At 38.7% G+C, this 20,487-nt stretch overlaps 3 protein-coding genes across 8 annotated transcripts in view; 1 reads left to right on the top strand and 2 right to left on the bottom strand.

Annotated features, from left to right (window-relative positions):
* Positions 1-151: 151 nt before the first annotated feature.
* Positions 152-3,726, bottom strand: si:ch211-243a20.4 (NFAT activation molecule 1). Of its 2 annotated transcripts, none has more exons than XM_057332538.1 (6): positions 3,062-3,726; positions 2,661-2,930; positions 2,192-2,313; positions 1,015-1,122; positions 830-886; positions 152-262 (listed from the first exon to the last, which is right to left on the bottom strand). In XM_057332538.1, exons 1-6 carry the CDS (start codon positions 3,123-3,125, stop codon positions 206-208), a joined length of 678 nt encoding a protein of 225 aa, XP_057188521.1. In that variant the 5' UTR covers positions 3,126-3,726; the 3' UTR covers positions 152-205. The 2 variants fall into 2 exon arrangements, with proteins under 2 accessions (XP_057188521.1, XP_057188523.1); XM_057332540.1 differs by having other exon boundaries at positions 2,661-2,983; positions 3,062-3,724.
* Positions 3,727-5,235: 1,509 nt separating this feature from the next.
* si:ch211-243a20.3 (uncharacterized protein LOC100151507 homolog) lies at positions 5,236-11,708 on the top strand. The gene is made up of 4 exons (XM_057332547.1): positions 5,236-5,491; positions 6,566-6,702; positions 7,872-8,001; positions 9,911-11,708. The coding sequence occupies exons 2-4, from the start codon at positions 6,591-6,593 to the stop codon at positions 10,239-10,241; spliced, it is 573 nt and encodes a 190-aa protein (XP_057188530.1). The 5' UTR covers positions 5,236-5,491; positions 6,566-6,590; the 3' UTR covers positions 10,242-11,708.
* A 1,903-nt stretch (positions 11,709-13,611) lies between these two features.
* grin2bb (glutamate receptor, ionotropic, N-methyl D-aspartate 2B, genome duplicate b) overlaps positions 13,612-20,487 on the bottom strand; it is a 95,296-nt gene continuing 88,420 nt past the window's right edge. For 2 of the 5 annotated variants that reach the window (XM_057332494.1, XM_057332495.1), the window contains exon 16: positions 13,612-19,438. In XM_057332494.1, the coding sequence (XP_057188477.1) occupies positions 16,964-19,438 (2,475 nt within the window). In that variant the 3' untranslated portion in view covers positions 13,612-16,963. The remainder of the gene's footprint in view (positions 19,439-20,487) is intronic. The other 3 variants (XM_057332496.1, XM_057332497.1, XM_057332498.1) reach the window with 3 other exon arrangements.

Here is a 20,487-nt window from a genome sequence, read left to right as displayed (position 1 = left end):
TGTTTTCATTGGATGCGAGCTGAGCTGCATATCGATTGGTTTATATGCCAAAAGGGCGGGTTTTTAAAGGCTTCATAATAACGCTACGCAAGAAGAGTTTGAAGAAGGAAAACACGACACGTTGATACATTATTCATAAAAAAATATTTTATTTGACACTAAGAAAGTTGTTGAACATCAAAAATTAAAAAAAATATATATATTTTCAAACATTTTCATAGACGGAATCAAATACTTCGTCGTCTTCTTGAGGTTTGCAGTTCTGAAAGAGAATAAAATTAAGAGAAACTGACCAGTCAAAATATTATGCAACATTAAAACAGGTTAAAAAATACTTGCTACAAAAACACATTTCAACATGTAAAGCCTATTTTAAAGCATTTTGGTGTTGCCAAAGCACTTTTTAATTTTTACATGAGCAGTTGGCATGGTACAAATGAATAAAATAATAATTTTGATTAAAAAGACATAAAGGACATCAATGAACAATGAGTAGGCTAATTTGAACCTGAGTAAGAAGACTACTTTTGACCTGTAAATACTATGCTCAGCCATATTAATAGACTAACACTCATTGCATTAAACTTTATACATTTTATGTAGCCAAATTAGTTACATTCCTACAACATGTGAATTTGTAAATGTATAAATGTTTAATTGTGTGTTTAGTTGTATATTTTTTATGTTTTCTGATTACCATGTTCAGGCCTTGCTCTTGTTAATCATCTAACATTCATACATTTTCTCATTCACATTTGGGTTTATTCAATTAAATAGTATAGATTGTTACAAGTGGGATACTGCCTAATTCCTCCAGTATTAAACCAACCTGTTCGTTTTCAGGATTCAGCATATTATAAATGGAGCATGTTCTATGTTCGAGGTCCTGGAAAACAGTGTGTAAAAATAATCAAAAACAATACATCAATAAAATATAATGAATTAAACATTTACCATTTAAAGATTTGACATTTAAAAATCATTGGCAAAAAGTGTATTAGACTAATATCTCACCGTGTAGACTGATGAGGATGCAACATCTTCATCCATCGCTGCATCCTCAGCATCCTCAGGTCTCTGTTCCGTCACTTCATTATTTTTGTCTTTGATAGGAGGTTGTTTCTAAACCAACAAAGGGAAAACAAGAGTTAAACTAACACTTGACTGCATAGTAGTGGATTGGTTGCTAGGATACCACATTGCAATGTCTAAAAGTGTTGCTAATAGCTCTGGGATTCACTAAAGTCGTGCTGTGTAATAAGACGCAATAGGGGAAGGCACAATGTTGTTTTAGTCCTTGTGTAGAGTTTAATGGGTTGACTGTGAAATGCCTTTTTCTGGAAGCTATCATGCTGTTTCTAGTTGGAGTCACACCATTTTGCATTCAAAGCAACTCTGGAAAGTCGAGTCTGGTGTAACCTGGGGTTGAGCTCAATTGCAATTCCAAAACACATGTAAATAACACATGAACATTTGTTGTATTTTTAGAATTGTGTGTCTGCTAAAGGCCTAAATGTATAGCTTAAATGCATTGTTAGTGGTTTTGAATAAACGCTTTCTGCCAAATGCATACATTACTGCTTAGGTATTTGGATATAAACCTATAACATAAGATCTTTTCCAACTTGTGCATTATCTAATTCGTTCATCGTAGTATAGAACCAGGGTTCCCAAACTTTTCAGCCCGCGACCCCCAAAATAACAGTGCCAGGGACTCGAGACCCCCACTATCCTCGGAGGTGGGTAAAGTATACAAACAGTCTTTGGTCGACATCAACCAACGTTACATTTCGACAAATAAAAATATCCTAAACTTAAAGCCTGATAAATAATCTGCATGCACATATGGTGGTGTATGACTTGCCGCACCTAACCTAATGCGGTTGCTAATGTGACGTAATCACCTCAGGGGTCACGATCGAGGGAGAGGAAATTCCAAAGGCTGATGGCTTTTTATTTGCATGGTTTTATTTTTAACTTAACTAATATTTTTATGTTTTGTTACACTTATTGATTAAATAGGCTGTCCCTAATAATAAATAAAATGATTTCTGGAAATCATCTTGCGACCCCCCGGGGGGTCCCGACCCCTACTTTGGGAACCCCTGGTATAGAAGAAAGTAAAGTACAACGCAGAGATGAATATTATAGGTAGATGAATGAAAACAGATTTCAGTAATACAGTTATTACCTTGTAGCTCTTTAATATGTAAAGCGACCCAGCCACACTGAAGATCAGTAGAATTCCTGAGACGCACATCTGTATGGTGATGCCCTTATCTAACGAAACACTTGGCTCCTCATAACCTTTATCTGGGAAAGAGAAAAGATTGGAGTCAGGAAGAAGCAGCAGCGGTCAAAAGTAGAGCTAGAAAAAAGTTTAATTCCTGGCACAATTTTAAGAAACTGAAAAAGGCACAGTTACCATTTCAGTCCACCGTGTCACATGACCAAACTTACATGTCATTGTTATTGCCACACAAGTTCAGATGTGTTTAAAAGTTCACATTTAATGAAATATCAGTGAAATATACATTTTACCACCGTACATGCAGACGAGTGTGAACAATATTTTTCTTAATTTTTAAGAAATCTTTTTCACTCTGTTTTTAAGAGATCATGTCACCAAGTCGAAGAATACTAGTGATCTGCGCTCTTACCCCGTACAAGAACCACCCAATGTACTGTCCGACCTTCATAACAGCAAAAGTAATTTCCAGAAAAGGAGACGTCGTGCATTTTGAGTTCTGTCTCCATCACACTACTTTGGAGAATCTTCTCGTTATCCCAATTGATCCGCTTGGACTGATGGTAGCAGTCCGGACTCTTATAGGTGCGGTTTGCAGGGACATTCAGTGACAGGTTGAAGATAAGAGTTTGTCCGGTCAGTGCCACTCTGATTCTGTTCTCCATTGAGATTTTAGCTTTTGCTGGAAGGACAGAGCAGAGAACTGGTGTTATGCCCCCTCCATCTGCATGATTTCTGTGGTGTGAAGGGTCAAATCAGAAATAAAGCATGGAAATGAAGTAAACTTTCTCAATCAATAAAGACCGGTGATACCTTCAGTTCCTCGCCAGCAGCACAGGATGAAGATCCAACACAAGACAGGCTTTGCCACGTACATCTCGAGGAGCAAAACTGAGACTTCCTTTCTTTTGAAATGAAATAATCTAACCTGTGTCTCATGAAAGGACCGATATCATCAGCATTGTAGCCTCTCCGGACAAGACAGGAAGTTACATCACAGTGGATGTTCACAGGATCCTCACATCATGAGATAACATCTTCTAAATACCACTTCCTCTGTCTTAAGATCACTTCTCTAATTCTGTTCTTTTGAGGTAAACAATGACCAGCTTGTATAATCACATCCAATGCTTCAGAAAGAAATATTAGCTATGCTCTGATCTTGTTTAAAGAAAAGTAGAAGCGTGAACTGTAGAAATGATAGAGAAGTAATATACAGCAGTCGTACATCGTCATAAATTGACCTTATGCTGGTGACTCGAGATACGTTAAACTTGTATGATGTTCGTTTTGAAATACTGCACTTTGGCCAGCAGATGGCAGCAGACGTGTGTGTGAGTTTTCACGACAGTCTGACTCACTTCTGGGAGTTGATCATCTTTTCCATCTCACCAGCAAATAAAGATGAGCTCCAAAACAAAATACTCCGAAAATGAATGATGTGATGATTTCTTCACTACATTTCCCAAACAGTAAGCTTTCATAAAAATAGATAGAGGAAATAAAATGTATGTGTTTCTTTGGCATTTTAAGAGATAAAAAAGATCCAAGCATAACAGACATGCTTTCACACATTCAAAATATTGAAACCTTTAGACTCCATTTGTATAACCTGATGGCACTACTGGAGAAAGTGAGAGGGAAGAGAAGAAAGGAATTCAGTTGGAGGTGACAGATTGCCTGGTTTAATGAAAAACAGGTGCATTGTGACTGCTGCGTTAAGGGAAAAGGAATATAGTCTCATACATTCACACACAGCCAGGCAAAACTGAGCTCACATAGCACAAAAGCAGAGCGGGGTGAGAGAGAAGAACAACAAAAATAACATCTGGATAGCAGGGAATAAAACTATTTCCTCTCACATAATCTCTTCCGTCTTTTCTCTCTTCAGTCATTCAGAGGCAACACAGATTTATGTACTGTATGGACTGTTATGGATTACAGTGTTGCCAAGCATTCAAAAAGCTGCATAGAGGAACAGATCAAAGGCAAATAAGACAATAAATGTCATAATCATGAACCATTAGATTGATGGCACTTAGTAAGGTAACTCGCTTTGAAGTTTTCTCTCTGTCTGACATAAAAGTGCAAACATGAAATGATTTTTGGATGTCCAGTATTTTATTCTAATGCAACCATACAATTTAATATCATGACTGGTAAATTGCTCAGCTATAAAAAAACATTATACTAAATCAATCTAAAACTAAGAAACAATGTGACTGCTCGGAAAACCTGTTAGTGTGTCTGTGAGAAAACAAGAAAAGAATGCAAGATGGCTGAGGGAGCAGATAAGATAAGTGCGCACATCTGAAAAAATGTCGGGTTATGAAGTGTGATGGCTTGAATAAAGATCAATTATAATGATGCTAATGTATAATGACTATTAAAATTAAAACAAAAAGTGTAGACACTAATATTATGTAAAGCTGAATTCTGATTGGATAGACAGTTTGATGGCATTGTAAAATGGCTAAACAAACAGCTATTACATTTTATATATTTTCTTTAGAGCAAAAGTTGCTCAGCAATCACAAACAGTCTACAATAAGGAGGAAAAAAAACAAATAAATAAATATAATAATAAAATGCTAAAATATTATTATTAACAATATTTCTTGGCATTTTTATACGGTTAAAGGGGAGTAGTACACTCTTAAAAAGGATGTGTTAATATTAACACATTGTTTGTGTTGTGCTATTTAACACATTATGTGTTATTGTAACATAGTTTGTGTTGATTTTGTGTGAAATAAATGAAAGGGACAACACAAGTTGTGTTAAAAGTAACACAAAATGTCCCAAGAATGAACACAGAGATGGATTCAGATAAGGACAGCACACCCCTATTCTCTCTGTTTTTGAACCTATAAAAAGAATAAAGAATTGACTCACAACCAAGCTCACAATAAGAAAGTAACGAGGAGAAAGAGAATAAATTGCAGCAGAAAAAGTGATTGAGAGAGGGAAGTTGAGTCAAAAGTGAGAAAAAATGCAGTGAAGGGAGGGGTAAAATGAGAGAGAGAGAGAGAGAGAGAGAGAGAGAGAGAGAGCATCAGTTATTTACAGTAGTAAGGCTGTGGTAGGACAAGTTTAAGTGCTGTCTTCTCATCAGTTTGTTCCGAAAGAAAACAGAAACCGATCGAACAGGACAGAGAAACTAAAGCAGAAGAGAGGAGGACAGGAAGACAAACTTACTACAAGTACACTTAGAGGAAAGCAACATTTCATTAAGTTGATAAAGTAAGTACTTGTATCAATTCACTGTATTATAAAACACTAAATATAGACATTCATTTGATCATGTTTCTCTGACGGCGTCTTGGAGTAAAGCACACATGTGTTTTGTTTAAGTGCCATGTGTGTCCTGCAGGTTTTCACTTTATCTGCTAGCTGTGGGGTATAAAGGGGAATCCAAAGAATTATCAATAAACTCTGATGTTGCATTACTGGATTTATTTATGTTCAAATATCAAGAACTTGATTGATATAGTACTTCAGTTTATCTCTCAACATTTGAAAGAGAACTGCTCATTTGATTTGTTACGCATTCAATTTGTTGAAGTGCGCTGGCTCAGTAGCTTGGATGTGAAGCGCAACACTTTTTTTACTATTTTCCTTTCCCGTCAAAACTGGTAAAAACAAGCAATCTTTTAGATTCTTCATCTCCTCCAAACCTTGACATGAAGTCATTCTGAGAAATGCCTCTTCACTGACTCAATCACCAAGACTTCCAAGATTAACATTATGTAAAACTGGCACTCCTCTAGCTTTCTCCACGTCATTCGTTCTCTCATCCAGTTTCTCTTTGCTTTCCAGCTGGATCTCTCTGAAATGTGAAATTTAGTCCAATGAACATGTTTTAGCTTACCTCTGAGAGATCTCAGTGATTGACATAAAGTGTTTTTTACTTTTAAATCAACTAATTGAGTTTGCCATCGGTCAGTCACGAGACAATCCCCCCGTGCCTCTTTTCTCTGAATCCTTGAATGAACTCATTTTGTGATCTGACCTCAGTCATTAAAGTGACTGAAAATATCCAACACTGCATCATTGTCTCGGTTATTGAATAGAGTGAGCGGACAATTATGAAGAAGATTAGAGACCGAAGATGAGACTTAATGGATGTGATCATATAAAGTTGTGTTAACTTCAGCCCATATAACACTTTTGGCTGTTTGTCTTGGAAAATAACAAACGCTCTTTTTTGTGCCAGATGAATTGGCAGGGTGAAGGTTTAAAGCTCTTGCTCGAAATTGGGAAAGTTCTCAGATTGTTTCATTTTTTGATATTCTTCCCAATTTCTACACACTTCAGCCACATCTTCATCATCATCATCACGATGACGGCAAAAAAGATGCTGATGCTACCGCTGGTAGTCGTGGCATTTTTGTCTCCATGTCTTGGGATAAGCAATGAAGTGGATTATGGGAACTGGAACTACAGAGACGGAGGTAAAACAAATACACAATAATGCGTCAATGAAAAATTTGATCACTGTTGATTTTCTTTGTGTTGATGATGTGGAATCCGTCACACTTTTCACATTTTCTCAACCATGGTGGGGAAAATCTGTGGAATTCTGAATAATAAAAAAATGAAGTACTACACGTTAATTGGTGGCTAATATCATCTTTGGAATTTTTTTTTAATAGAATAACTTTTAAGGGGTGAGGAATGTAAAGTTGTACAAATGAAAAAAAGTAAATTGAATATTTAAAAATGTATGCATAATAAATGTATATCGTGCACATTTTGGAAAACATACTTTATAGTAAAGTATTCTAAAATGTATACAAGTTGTGAATGTTTAAATTCACACATTGAGACGTTTCTTTACTTCTTTATAAACTAAAAAGTGGACCAATTCAGTCCCGCTAATTGTCCATTGTTTTAACGATAGTGAACCTGACAGAAATGAAGATTACCATAGTAGAAAAAAATGCACAAAAGAAGCTATTTTGAAGAATGTAGGAAAGCAAAGACTTGTGGGGAACCATTGACTACCATCATAAATTTTTCCTACTGGTGGCCAAGAACTGTTTGGTCACAAGCCTTCTTCCAAATATCTTTCTCTGTGTTCATCTGAACAAAGAAATGTACACAGATTTGGAATGAGTCGAGGGTGAGTAAATGATGACAGAATTTTTATTTTTGGGTGAACCGTCCCTTTAAGTGTACTCAATATAATGTAGTTAAACTAAATTTAAACCTCTGTGATATTTAAGATGTTACTATATGCACATCATGTTTTAAAGGTGATGATTGAAGTTTCAAGATGAGCGTTTCATTCTCTGATGATTCTAAAATCAACATTATATTGTTTTCGCGTAACTCTGCTAAAGAAAAATGAGTCAGTCTTGATCGAATCAGCTGCAATGTGTTTGTTCGGATCCACAGTTTCATACAAATCATTACAATTTAAATCACATTTTGGGCCTGTATACTAGTATAACTTGAGCAGTTTTATGAAATCAATCTAACCAGACTACAAACACACTATCTGACTTCTAAAGCAGTCACATGTTTTAAGGTTAAAGCTCTAAGAAGAACAACCTGATTGATATGAACACCACTGCAGTTTTGTTTAACACTAACCTCATTGTGTTTGCCCTCACGACAGCAGAGAACGTGAACGTGGCGAACATCCGCAGCATCACTCGAGTGTTGGACGCCTGGGGTAAACGTATATTCAAAGACATCAAGACACTCCTACACTCACAACCCAGTGACCTTCTGCCAGACTACTCCAGGTACAAGACTGAATTTCACAAATTTATCACAAAGACATTTCATTAAGGTACTACAGTACAAAAGAAACACACAGATTTGTGTTCAATGATCATTTAAAGCAGCAATGTCTGGACACGAAAGCCTCTCTGTCTCTCAAGGCTTTACAAAGTTTTAAGCACCTAAAAGTTGCCGTCTCTATCATTTTGTTTTTGCATAGTTTTGAATAAGAACACAGGAAAGAATCCAATGCCCTTTGGGAGTTTTGTTAGCCTGACGTGTGCAGTTAAGCAGTCTTGTGTGTACACGACAAGCACTGGAACTAGAAAGAGCTAGAAAGAGTTTCCTCAGGGACACGCTAACTGGAAGACGCCATGACATGTTAAATAGAATAATGTAGTTCAGAATCAGCATTTTGAAGTCTCCTTTATTTAAGCTGCTACCCTTACGAAAAGAAGCTTATACAAGTGTGCTGGACTCCTTTTAAACGAACAAAAAAAAGTTTACTTTCAGTCGACTTTATATGTACTTCTCAGAAATATACTTGACGTATCCTGACAGAAAAGCATGTCTGGCCTTTCCTTCTTTCGATGGAGATATACAGTATACTTAAAAGTAAGGTAATCTATGTATGTATACCTTGTAGTAGTGTTTACTTTTCTTCAGTTTTACATACTGTCTTACCTCCTTATTAATCTAATTACATGTTCGAATGTCTATAGAAACAATATCATATATAATATCAAATATTTTATAAATAGTTAGTTATTTTATAATAGTTATAAATAGTCCAAGTAACAAAAAAGTAGTACATTAGAGAGAGTATACTTCAAAGTGTACTTACATAAACTAAAAAATGTGCTACAGTTAAAGTAGTAGTAAACTAAGCGTACATATAAGCTGCAGTGAAGTTGCAATACAAATGTGTACTAGATTACTACTATTGCACTTAAAGTAAACTTTTGTCCCAAGCAGTATTAATATAGTACACTTAAAAGTAAACTACTTGTACATTAATATAAGACTACGCGAAGTGCCGTATCCTTAAAAATATGTTTGAACTTATGTAGCCTACTTGAATGAACTAGAAGCATACTTATTTTTGCATTTACTAGCTATTCTTTTTGTTGACATCATGTGTGGCGTAATTGTCATCCCCGTTTAAAGAATGAAGATGTAAAACACTAAAATCAAGACTTTGAGGAATTTAAGAAGACGTTCCCATATGCAAGTCATGTTTTAAAGGAGCGACTGAAGTTTTGAGATGAGCGTTTTTTAAGTGCACGCTAGCTGCAGCACAGTACGCGTCTGAAATGTGTTTTTTTTAAGTGTGAGTGGCAGGATTTTGGATAAGCTTGAGGGAATGTAAGGCAGATGCCAGGAAGGAGAGTTGCAGTGCATCTGTGAAAAGACTCCAGATGTCCAGACGAGCAGCCGAGTGTTGGAGCTGTGAAGAAAACGGCCTTATTTTCATTTTTGTTATTGAGTGCGAAGCAGCAGGACTGGGCAGTTGTCACAACGTAGTACAAAAAGAACTCGTCATCCTATGACACTGAGCGTTTTAACACACCTGGAGGCAACATTTGCGTGACCTTTCTAAATTTTGTGAGACAGCTCTTGGCTGGGAGGAGCAGTGGTTCAGTCGTGTCATAGTTGACTGTCCTGTTAATTTATGTTCTTTGACTTAGGCTATACTGAAACCCAATTCTAGTGAAATGAAGGTAGAAAAATACAAACCTCTTTTTTGGAGACCTCGTTGATTTTTTTCTTTGTAATGTCCAGGACGCAGGCCTTAGGAGTGGCCTTACACAAAATTATATTTTCAGCTTGGTGCCAAGTATTGATTTTTTTTATTGCCGTTCAATTACAAAGAAATGGAGAAAGAAGATGTTATCACTCTTTCCCTCTCACACGCTTTGTGATTCTCCACAGGGTTCGTCCTCTTTCGGAGTCCCTAAATGATCTCTTCAGAGAAGTCTCCCATTTACAGAAGCGAATCACAGACCTTAACAATCGCCTAGCAACCCTGGAACCCTTCCTCCGTCATCACGGTTACCGCGAGGAAGGGGAGGATGGAGAAGATGGCAAAGAGCCGCCTCAGGGTGCGACAGGGGCGGGGATAATCCTGTCAAAGTATCAGCGTTATTACAAGGTTCCAGAACTCCGGCCTACAGTGGTGCGCGTTAGGCGAGTGAGAGTGAACAATGAAAAAAAAAGATCAAGGCAAGTGAAAGTGAACGAGAGAGGTAGAAAAACAATGTGAGAAGATTCAAAATGAAGGTATACTTTAGTAAAAAAAGCTGCCTTATTTTTGAGTTAAATCAAACTGGCTTTACAAGTCACTTTCTTAAATCATACTGAACAGACTTAACATCTAACTTAACCAGTTTCAACTTTATTCAACTTTTTAACTTTAAGTACTACACAACTAGATATGCAACTAGATTTTTAACATCAGTTTGAATTCAAGTGACTTGTAAATCCAGTTGGATTACATTAAAAAATTTAAGGCAGCTTTCAAACAAAAGTTTTGGAGTTGAAAAAGGTAAACATTTTTGCAGTGCATTAAGAAAATAGAAAGAGATTATGATCAGATATAAATTTTATATAATGGGATGTTATTCTGGATGATCATTGCATATTATTGATATTGTGTTTAAAAGTCACATATTTAAGTATTCTGCTTTGACTGTTATGTACACAAATGCTTAAAACGAGCACAAATTGCACATTTTTCATTCTTTCATAAACTGCCAAACTAAAACAAATTATAAATAGACTATCTCTTTAATATATTACCATTTTAAGCAGTAGGCTACTTTAAGAAAGTGTTATGCTATTAAAATCCCTAATGCTTTTAAGTCTGATTTTTTTTAACCAAGTACCCTCTGGTGTGCACTTAGGCCTACCCCGGTTGGAAATCACTGTCTTATACTAAAGAGAACACTGTAAAAAATCCGTAAAACAAATTCCGTAAAAAACCCGGAACTTCTCTGTTAGCTGGAGCGACAGAAATATACCGTAAAATAACATTTCCCCCCTGTGAAATTACGGGATATACGGATATATAATAGCTAGATTGTTTTCCCCGTTCTTCTTGTAAATTTGCTGTCTTTATCTGTAATTTTACACTTTTTGGCCAAATTCAAAAATAAACTGTAAAAAAATCTCGTTAAAAGACGGACGTTTTCTGGCAGCTGGGCGCAGCTGGGGCGTTTTTACCCTGTAAAATTACACGTTTTTCTAGTACATTTGCAGTCTTTTTATGTAATGTTACGTTTTTTGACCGTCTTTTAAAAATGCATTTAAAAAATCTGTAGAAAAATTGCGTGGAAAATCTGTAAAAAACCCCCAGAAAAATTATGAAAAATTACATTTAATTTAGGCATGCAAGATAAACATATTTGTAATACATGTAGGCCTACCATTTATCGACTACGTGCATGCATCTTTTGACTGTTTAGCTACAAGATCAGATCTCAAAAGTGCTATTAAAGTTTCCTGGCAGAAACCCGCAGGACTGTGAATGTGTGATTGTGGAAAACTTTCCCAGCAGCTTGAGAGAAAAAACAGAGTTTAGCTGATGGAACTACCTTCACAAACAAGAATAAACAAAGATGAACCTGAGAAAAGTGCAGAATCTTAATTCGAACGCTTCCTGTTAGAAAATGATTCATGTTTGTGGCAGAAAACATATGAGGAGAATAAACTTGATAATGTCAAAATCGAATATTTTGTATGATTTTTGTATGTTTTTTTACTCAAATGTTTAACCAAGTTCAGTTTTTAATATTGCATATGACAAGGTGGGTGCCACATTTAAAAAATAGGCTAAAACAAATGTACTTTAATCCTCAAAAGTATAAAGGGTTTTGAATAAATAAGTGAAAAAATAAAGAAATGGTTATTTGAAATACTTAAAACTATACACATTTATGAGAATGATAATCGCAGCATATTTGTGATAAAAGATATCAGCTCTCATTAAAGCACACAAAATGCTATTTGCAACATTCTATGGATCATCAGGTTTTGCACAAATTTACAGAGACCAGGCAAACTCGAATGAATGCTGATATTACACCTAATAGGGGAGTGTACTGAATTTTGTTGAAGTTATTTTCCGGATTATATCAATTATTTAAAAATTTAAAAATAATAACGCATTAACGTTGAATACTAGAAAATAGAAGCAATAATCAAGATAATACAAGAGCAGTAATATGCAGTATTAGTAAAGCAAATGAGGTCCACGTTCTCACACATTTTCCCTTATAAAAGGCTCATAAGAATCTCTTCTAAACACGTGATTACACGTTTTTTATAACACATTATGGATTCTGTTCTATTACGTAACAAAAGGATAACAATGGTGACTGACCAGAAAAACACGATACTTTTCAGTGAGGCGCAAACGACTGTAAAAAGTCTCTGGGGTGTTATGTAGGTCCGGCCACACGGTGGCGGTGTTGTGTGAGTTTAGCCGGAGAGAAAGTCCGGGGGACGCTGGTTTTCATCATCATCGACATCAACAGACTTCAAGTGTGCAGTACGTGAGTATGTTTGCGTGTGTCTCTGTGTGAAAGTAACTATTGGGCATTATTCATGAAACACAAGCAGAATCAATCTGTGGAAATTGTAGCCTTGTGTAAAACCGTTTGTACGTGAAAGGTGCCGTTGACTGAAAGGCTGCAATTTACGTACGATTTACACACAAAACTCGTTCTGCCATCAATATTTGGTCTCTTTTTGTTCACTTTCATGCTTTGTAAAACACACAAAGGGCCCGCGAGTCCAATTGAGTATATTCTGCTGTTCTTAATCGATTGCATTCACAATTCTATTGCGCCGTCACTATCTTCCGTGTAGATTTGAACGCGCGCGCGCTCTCTCTCTTCTTCTCCTCCTCTGAATGCCGTCTCTCGTGTTCACGGACACGTGTGTGGGTGTTCATATCTGTACTGCCTGTTTCTGTATCATATGTTGATTCTTTCTAGCACCCAAACCAAGACGAGGCATACTACACAAATCGTTTGCTTCTATCTCTCTTTCTCCCCAACTCTCTCTAAAGATCCAGTTGCTAGGTAACAGTTAATTGTCAAGAAATAGTTACATGTGTTGCAATGTATTCTGTGATTGGCTGCTTGAGGGAAGCGCGTGAGAGAAAGAAGGTAACGAGAGAGAGAGAGAGACAGAGAAAGTGGAGGAGTGAGACAGGAATAGAAAGAGTAGGTTTGTGAAATATTCAATTGCAAATGGTTTTAAAATAAACAGCTATTTAGATATTAATAGCCCATACTACTTGGAATCAATAACCAGGATCATATTTGATATTGATTGATTGATATTAAAATAAGCGACAAGTTCAATGCAATGACATCAGTACAGCAATTTGTTCGTGATGCAGTGAACCAGATGTAACCACAGCAACACCAGCAGCCAAAGATGCTCCCCTTCACGTTTCCACCACCCTGCATTATGTCACGAAGGGAAACTAAGCAAGTCAAGAATAGTCGAGTATAATGTAAAATCTGCTCAAAAGGCACACACAAAAAAACATAAATTTGACCCATAACTTTAATAATAATCACATCAAAGTATCTGTTTAGAAAAACACACGAGGACTATGAGGCTTGAGATCTCTCCCTTTTATTTTGTTATTAGTCAACACCGTTTTGTACAAAGAGACAGAAGAATATATCTTAGCACTTATGTTCACACTGTGTCTGTATTCTCAATAGCTTAAGTATTGTGAAATGTCTCGTTAAATTATTATTGTAGTCGTAACACATGTAATCTCTCTCTATACAAAAACAGGAAAAAAAAGAAACCGTTTTGTCCTATTTACAGAATCTGTACAATTGTGAAGCGTTAAGTAACATTTAAAACAAGTGGTTAAAACCACAAGAAAGACAGAATTAAGACAACAAAGGTGTCGGTTTCGTCTCGAATTCTGCTTCTCAGATTCAGTTATTAGAATGGCACCGTGTGCAGCGGTCTAATAACTTTTTCCCCTGTGTGACTATATAAAAATCCTCCAGACAAAAATGTATCTCAAATTTAAATATTTTAAATATTCGTCTCCATATATTAAAAGTCTGTGGAAAGGGGACATCATTATTTACAGCAGACGTAACAATAGATACCCATTGCACTGTGCTCTGTTTCCATTTCTCTCACACACACACACACACACACACACACACACACACACACACGTGCACAGACAAATGTGCACACACACACAATCACCTGCGCACACATGCCAACTCGCACCCGAGGTAATCAAGCATATGAGTTCAGATACACGTACAATCAAATGTGACCTAACATACTGGGGAGGGTACATGAGGGCTAAAATGACAAGCAAATAAAACTGTAAGAAACAGCAGTCTTATTCTACCGTTCATTAAGAAAAATATAAAACAAGAATGAATAAAACATTGAAGAAACATTAGCTACTTTCGTTCCCTTTCCGCCTCCTCTCGTATCTTCTGCTGCAAATTGTTTGAATTGTTATTTATCAAATGATATGAGCACGCTATAACAAGGCCACATCTTTAAAGTGTGAATTTAGATTAAACGTAATATAAAACTGGAAAGCTTTTCTGGAAGAGCAAAGGCAACCATCTCTGACACTCACACACAAAGAAGTACTACCAAAAACTGTCTGACTCTCCTGTGATGGACAGAAATGCCACAAATCAAACTGTTAGGAGAAATGAGACATTGTTAAAGATTTACAAAAGAAAAGCAAGTTAAAGTTAACTAAGTTAAAAAGGGTCTTTTTAAAAGCATGGTCCCAATACGAAGAAAGATGAAAAATTCTTGTTAACTTAAAAATAAGCTCTACATGGATTCAACAATAATCTTTAAAAATGACTTTCAAACAATGGCAATGTTCCTATAATCACCCACATTTTTGGTTTGCCTGATAACATCAAGCAATACGTGAAGAAGGTTTTGCCTTGTCATATCCATATTCAAACATCTTATCATTTCGTTAAAATCACAGCTACTGTTATCATCCCGATCCTGTGTGACGCACAGTTCATCAACAGAGCAGGCATGATATCTTAATCGACATAAATGTATGGAACGCTAAAGATATGGCAATAATTAAGTAAAAGACATGCAGGCTCTTCTTCAAACACAAACTTTCGCACAAAGACAACCGAGTCGAGAAAAGAAAGTGGCAAAAAGCTAAGATAAAAATCCACAAATCGATAGCGATACATCAATTATAAACCAAATATTATAAATATTGTGCTTAACGTGGAGATCTGTTCAGCTAACAGTTCGTTCACGAAGAAAATGTATCAACAAAATCTGCGATTGGTATTCAAGTAAAGGATTTGATCGGAGCTGTGGGCCAAAAGTTCGACGAGAGATCGGACAGCACTGCACCGTTTCGAAAAGATTTTGGAAAATGTTCGCTTCTATGGCCCACGGTTATCCAAATAAATAAGTTTATAGGTTAATTGATTCAGGTAATTAGGCAATTTAGTTAAATGATATGTTTGTTTTTGCGTGTGCCCAACCAAAATTCCTGAGAAATATCTCTGTTCTTACAAGTGGGTATTGAAATTGAAAATTGGACGTTGTTTTTTTTGGAACAGAGTTGGATTGTTAACCTAATTCTTAAGATCTGATCTATGTATTAAAACATGAACCTGTAAAGTTACATCCTTTTTGTCTATTCAGTGTACAGAGTGAAAAAACTAAATATATACAGAAAAATGCAAGCGTTTCATCTTGCACAACCCTGCAGAACTGCATTCTGAAAGGAAACAATCCCATGACATAGGTTTTATTCTGCTGCTTAATACAAGACGTCTTTCGACATGGGGAACAAATAATTATCTTTTTTTTGTTGTCATAATATGAGTAACGCCTAACATCTCGACTCTGTTGTGCAAAACCTGAATTATGTTCATATTATTTTCTGAACGATAATTTCATTTGTTTTCTTTAGAACGTGGCCCTCGAGATTAATTTGAATGTGTTCAGACTAGCGTACATCTACTTGATGAAACATATCAGTGCTTATATCATTAAAAGGACAGCTCCAGAATAATATGAATCACCCAATGACAAATCCGTGTGCAGTGACCAGAAAGTTACCATGGCGATACGACCTGTAAATCTGGTATCCTGTAAAACTTGGTAAGGCACATAATGTGCTGCGTATCAAACCCATATTGTTCTGACAAACGAGAAAGTATAAAACAAGGAGATAATAATAATAATACATTTCCTTCACAAGGATATCTCAAGTACAGCTGAAGTACTTTGCAAATCATGCCTTGTACACACATTTTACAGCACTCCATACCGGCAAAATAAACTTGAATAATTAATAATAAAGAACCTTCGTGGATTCCAAGTTCGTCTACAACTCAATTGACGATCAAAAAAGCTCAATTAAGGAATCAAATAAGCCTCCTGCGAAGTGGTTTGTTAACTAAGAACTGAAACTACGGTACAAATATGCAACAGCATAAAACACCCATAAACCAAGCCCAAATGGAACATCATAAACATTGTAATAATATAGAATAATATTATTATCAAGAACATTATCAATACAGTTATTGTAAGTTTACCCTGTTGTTTAAAAACAGTAATTGGTTTCCATCCACAATTGTACAGAGTGTTGTACGCGGTTGTCATCGTCTGTAAACTGGATTGGCCACTGTTTTCTGTCGATAGTGGGATATACAAAAAGAAATGAGAGAATAAAACTGAGGTTTCTTCCCCCTAATCTCACAATTTCAACAGTGGGCAGGTCCCATCTCTCTATTTACATATGTACGCTTGGCAGCGCACCATCCACTTCATTAAAGCACGAGTCAGTTCCTTACACATGGTTTCCTCTTCTCTTTTTAAGCATGAAGGTACTAATTACACACTGCTCTTTCATGTTTCTCTCTAGTCATGTCTGTGGGCTTTTTTCGTATATCTATCCACCTCGGACTCTCCCCTTCAGACATCCGACTCTATACTGGAAAGCTTCTCGTAAACGTGTCCGTTGCTTGAACCATTAAACGGTCTCTGTCCTTGCCCCATTCCTAACCCATCCCTGGCTGACAGCAGTTTGTTGTTGCTAGGTCCTCCACTGTGGTGGTTGCCAAGAGGCCCCCCCAGGCAAAGCTCCTTGGGAAACCGAGGGGCCACGTTGGACAAAACCCCGGAAGTGGCAGAGGCAGGCAAATAGGAAGTCACACCCATGGAGCCCCGGAAATCAGCCCGACTGTTGTTGAGGAGCTGCTGCTGTTGTGGCGTCTGTTGCTGCTGCGGCTGCGCCTGCTGCTTTTTGACGTAGTATGATTTGGCACCGTGTAATAGACACTGGTCGTCGCCGAAGGTTGGGATGAATGGGTTCTGGTTCACCTTATCTGGGTAGAGAGATTTAGACAAGGAGTAAGTCCCGACCCCTCGGGTACCGCCCACACCTCCTCCCATCATGCCTCTATCCCTGTCCCTCATGTCTTTCTCACCCACGGAGCGACGGTGCAACCCACCTTCACCCCCACGGAATAAGCTAAATGACGACCCCCCACCCTTTCCTCTGTCCCCTGCACCGAAATAGCTCGTCTCCTGATCCCCTCCCGCATACTGCTCAAACATCTGGGCGTAGGGGCTCACGCCCTCCATGTAGCGGTCTTTGTCTTTTAGGCTCACGCTTCGGGGTGGAGGGAGCATTGAAGCTCCGCCGCCACCTCCAAACCCACCCATCCTGCCTGCCCCTTCTTTCTGCAGCTCTACAAATGTGTCATAAGAATGCTGCCTGCGCAAAACCTTACCGCCCGGGCCGAATTTCCTCCTCTGTACCTGGGTCTGGGCCCCTGTGCCTCCCCCTCCCTTTGCGCTCTCCAGAGCGTGTTTGCCCCCGATCTGATCCATGAGGAGGTGGTTGTCCTCACTGATGTCATACAAGTTGCCCGGTTTCTTGCACGAATCACATCGCTTGCAGGTGGCTGAGCTGGGGCGGCTTGAGATTTGCCCACTCCCTCCACCTCCCGCACTGGATGCCCCAACTCCCCCGGCAGCTGGGTAGCCCCCACCTCCCCCGTGCATGCAAACTGGCTTGCTTCCTCCACTTCCAACCCCTCCGCTGTGGCAATTCCGACACTCCCAATCCCCTCCGGCCAAGCCGCCCACCCCTCCAATCCCCTTTTCCCAGCATGCATGGCTTTGTTGCCCAGGTGATCCTCCTCCCATTCCACCCTTACACTCTGTCTTCTTGGATTTACCTTTCAGAAAATCGTCCATGGGAACCAAGCTAGTGCACGCTGCCCCACCACCTCCGCTACTAACTACGCCACCGCAACCGCCCCCACCCATTCCTGGAACATCGCTTAAATCCAAATGCTCCCATGGGGATGCCCCTTCCTTGGCTCGAAACTGGTCCACATAGAAGTCCCTCAAATTCTCTTTGTCTCTGAACAGATAAGAGGTGCAGTTACCACTTCTCTGGCTCTTGCGCTCCACAGGTGGGGTGGCCGAGCGGTGTGCTTGGGTTGCTGGATGGTGGTGGTGATGATGATGGATAGTGTGGTGGGGGCGTCTCCTGAAGCCAAGCTCGATCTCATCCTGCTCGCGACGGGACTTGGCAGAAGCTGGCCTCTTTTTCAGACTGTCCCTGTACTGCTTGCGCCGCTTGCCATGCCCTTCGAGGTTGCCGTAGGTAACGGTGTGAGTGGAAATATCAGACACGTCGGAACGAATGTTTCCGTCGTCCCCTCCCGAGCCCACCCCGCCTCCCCCGCAGTACCTGTCGTGTCCCGGAATGAACCCTGAACTGGATGCCCCACCCTTGAAGGAGAACTTCCCGTACAGATCGGGCAGGCCGGACTTGAAGCTTGATTGGGTTGGGTGGCCCGCAATCAGGTCAAACTTTTCCCTGTTCCGGTGTGTCAGTGACTGGCGTGGCTGGGTGGTGAAAATGGGCGCTACCCCTCCCCCTAAACTGTCACAATCGTACCCACCCTCCAATGAACTGGCACTTCCTAAACTACGAGGTCGGTTAGGCAGGGGACCCGACATACCAAGAGCCAGTTCGGATCCCGTGCCCCCATGGTGATGTAGGTAATGATCCTGGTACAGGTTGTTGTCCTTCAGGTGCAAGTTCCCAAAAGTCCTCTCCACCTCGCTTACGTAATCGCTGAACATGTTGTCCTCTGGCAGGTAAGGTGGAGGCTTGCAGTCGGAGTGGCCTGCTAGGCTACGCCGATGTTCGCTAATGTCATAAACGGCTGACTCGCGATGGCTGTAGTCCAGCGCGCTGAGGGGTGAACCGTTGACCCCGGGCACAGAGGTCATATTCTTGGCAGTACGCAACAGGCGGAGAATGTTGGAGTGGGTGTTGTTCATGTTCATGTTCATAGTGGCCGATGGTGAGTTAAGTGCAGATTTGTTCTCCTCGATCTGAACACCGTGGATGCAACTGTAGATGCCCTGTTGGACAGATGAAAGGAAAAACAGAAATCAAAGGAGAGGAAAGGAGACAAAAATATGGGATTAGTAAATTGTTCATCCAAAAGTAAAACTGCAAGAGTACACATGCACACACACACCTGGAAAATATATTTGGACACATTTGCATCTAACGATAGACCAACAGGTAATTTTGTTTTGAATCAGAGGGAGAACAGACTTTGTAGTTACCCAGGTGTAGTTTACCACAATAACTATTTTTGAACACAAAAAAGTGCATCAGTGCCTGACACAATTTCATAGTAAAATTGCCTTAACATTTTGTTCTTCACCAAAACCGATTTTTCACTTGGAAAACAATCAGTAAGCCACATGAACCATTTGTACACACACCATTGAGTGCTTCATTAAGCGTTAACATAAGTCACCATGTTCTGCCAATGTACTGAGTTCATCCAACCAGATATTCAACCTCCTTTTGAGTTCTTAAGAAGAAATAAAGTAAATAAGGCTTTGGAGCGACATGAAGAAATGTTATATTTTGTTCCTTTAAGCGACTTATTAGGGCTACAGAAAGAGTTGAGAAAGAGTATCAAGTGGGAGAAGGGGCAAAAGAAGTAGTGATTGATGAGGACAGGGTGACAGGGTTGCACTAACACTGTGGTCTTGAGCGCCCATCAATGTCTTCAATCAATGTGATTAAAATTCAGCTGACACCGCTGTGTCTACTTGATCTCTCCTTCATCACTGCTGTGACAAATTAATTACACAATATTCTAATAAACCTCTCCCGCTCATTTAACAGTGATATACTGAATTTGAATCCATTTATCCGTGGTTTGGGTTGTATTTTGTCAAACGCATTTCTTAATGCCATTGTTTTTGGCTGGAAGTCAAAATACTTCATTACCTTTCATAAATGGTTGGGTGTTGCCATTTCTATCTGGACTAACAAACAAAGGGGTTGTTGTGCACAATAATGGGATATCTATTAAAATATACAAGCTTCAAAACATTTTAAAGGCTAAAGGTCACTCTAGTACTGGTGATCCACCCCTCTGGTGAGTCTG

This window comes from Triplophysa rosa, linkage group LG4, assembly GCF_024868665.1.
Source record: "Triplophysa rosa linkage group LG4, Trosa_1v2, whole genome shotgun sequence".
NCBI classification, from domain to species: domain Eukaryota; kingdom Metazoa; phylum Chordata; class Actinopteri; order Cypriniformes; family Nemacheilidae; genus Triplophysa; species Triplophysa rosa.
Note: the sequence above shows the minus strand (reverse complement) of the source record. Positions and strands in the feature narration are given on the sequence as shown.

Excerpts from the sequence above, each read along its gene's own strand:
- si:ch211-243a20.3 (XM_057332547.1), top strand. The coding sequence starts at position 6,591 with ATGACGGCAAAAAAGATGCTGATGCTACCGCTGGTAGTCGTGGCATTT. Across the intron at positions 6,703-7,871 it reads CTGGAACTACAGAGACGGAG|CAGAGAACGTGAACGTGGCG; the intron begins GTAAAACAAATA and ends CCCTCACGACAG. Across the intron at positions 8,002-9,910 it reads CTTCTGCCAGACTACTCCAG|GGTTCGTCCTCTTTCGGAGT; the intron begins GTACAAGACTGA and ends GATTCTCCACAG.
- si:ch211-243a20.4 (XM_057332538.1), bottom strand. The coding sequence starts at position 3,125 with ATGTACGTGGCAAAGCCTGTCTTGTGTTGGATCTTCATCCTGTGCTGC. Across the intron at positions 2,931-3,061 it reads CTGCTGGCGAGGAACTGAAG|CAAAAGCTAAAATCTCAATG; the intron begins GTATCACCGGTC and ends CTGTCCTTCCAG. Across the intron at positions 2,314-2,660 it reads TTGGGTGGTTCTTGTACGGG|ATAAAGGTTATGAGGAGCCA; the intron begins GTAAGAGCGCAG and ends TCTCTTTCCCAG.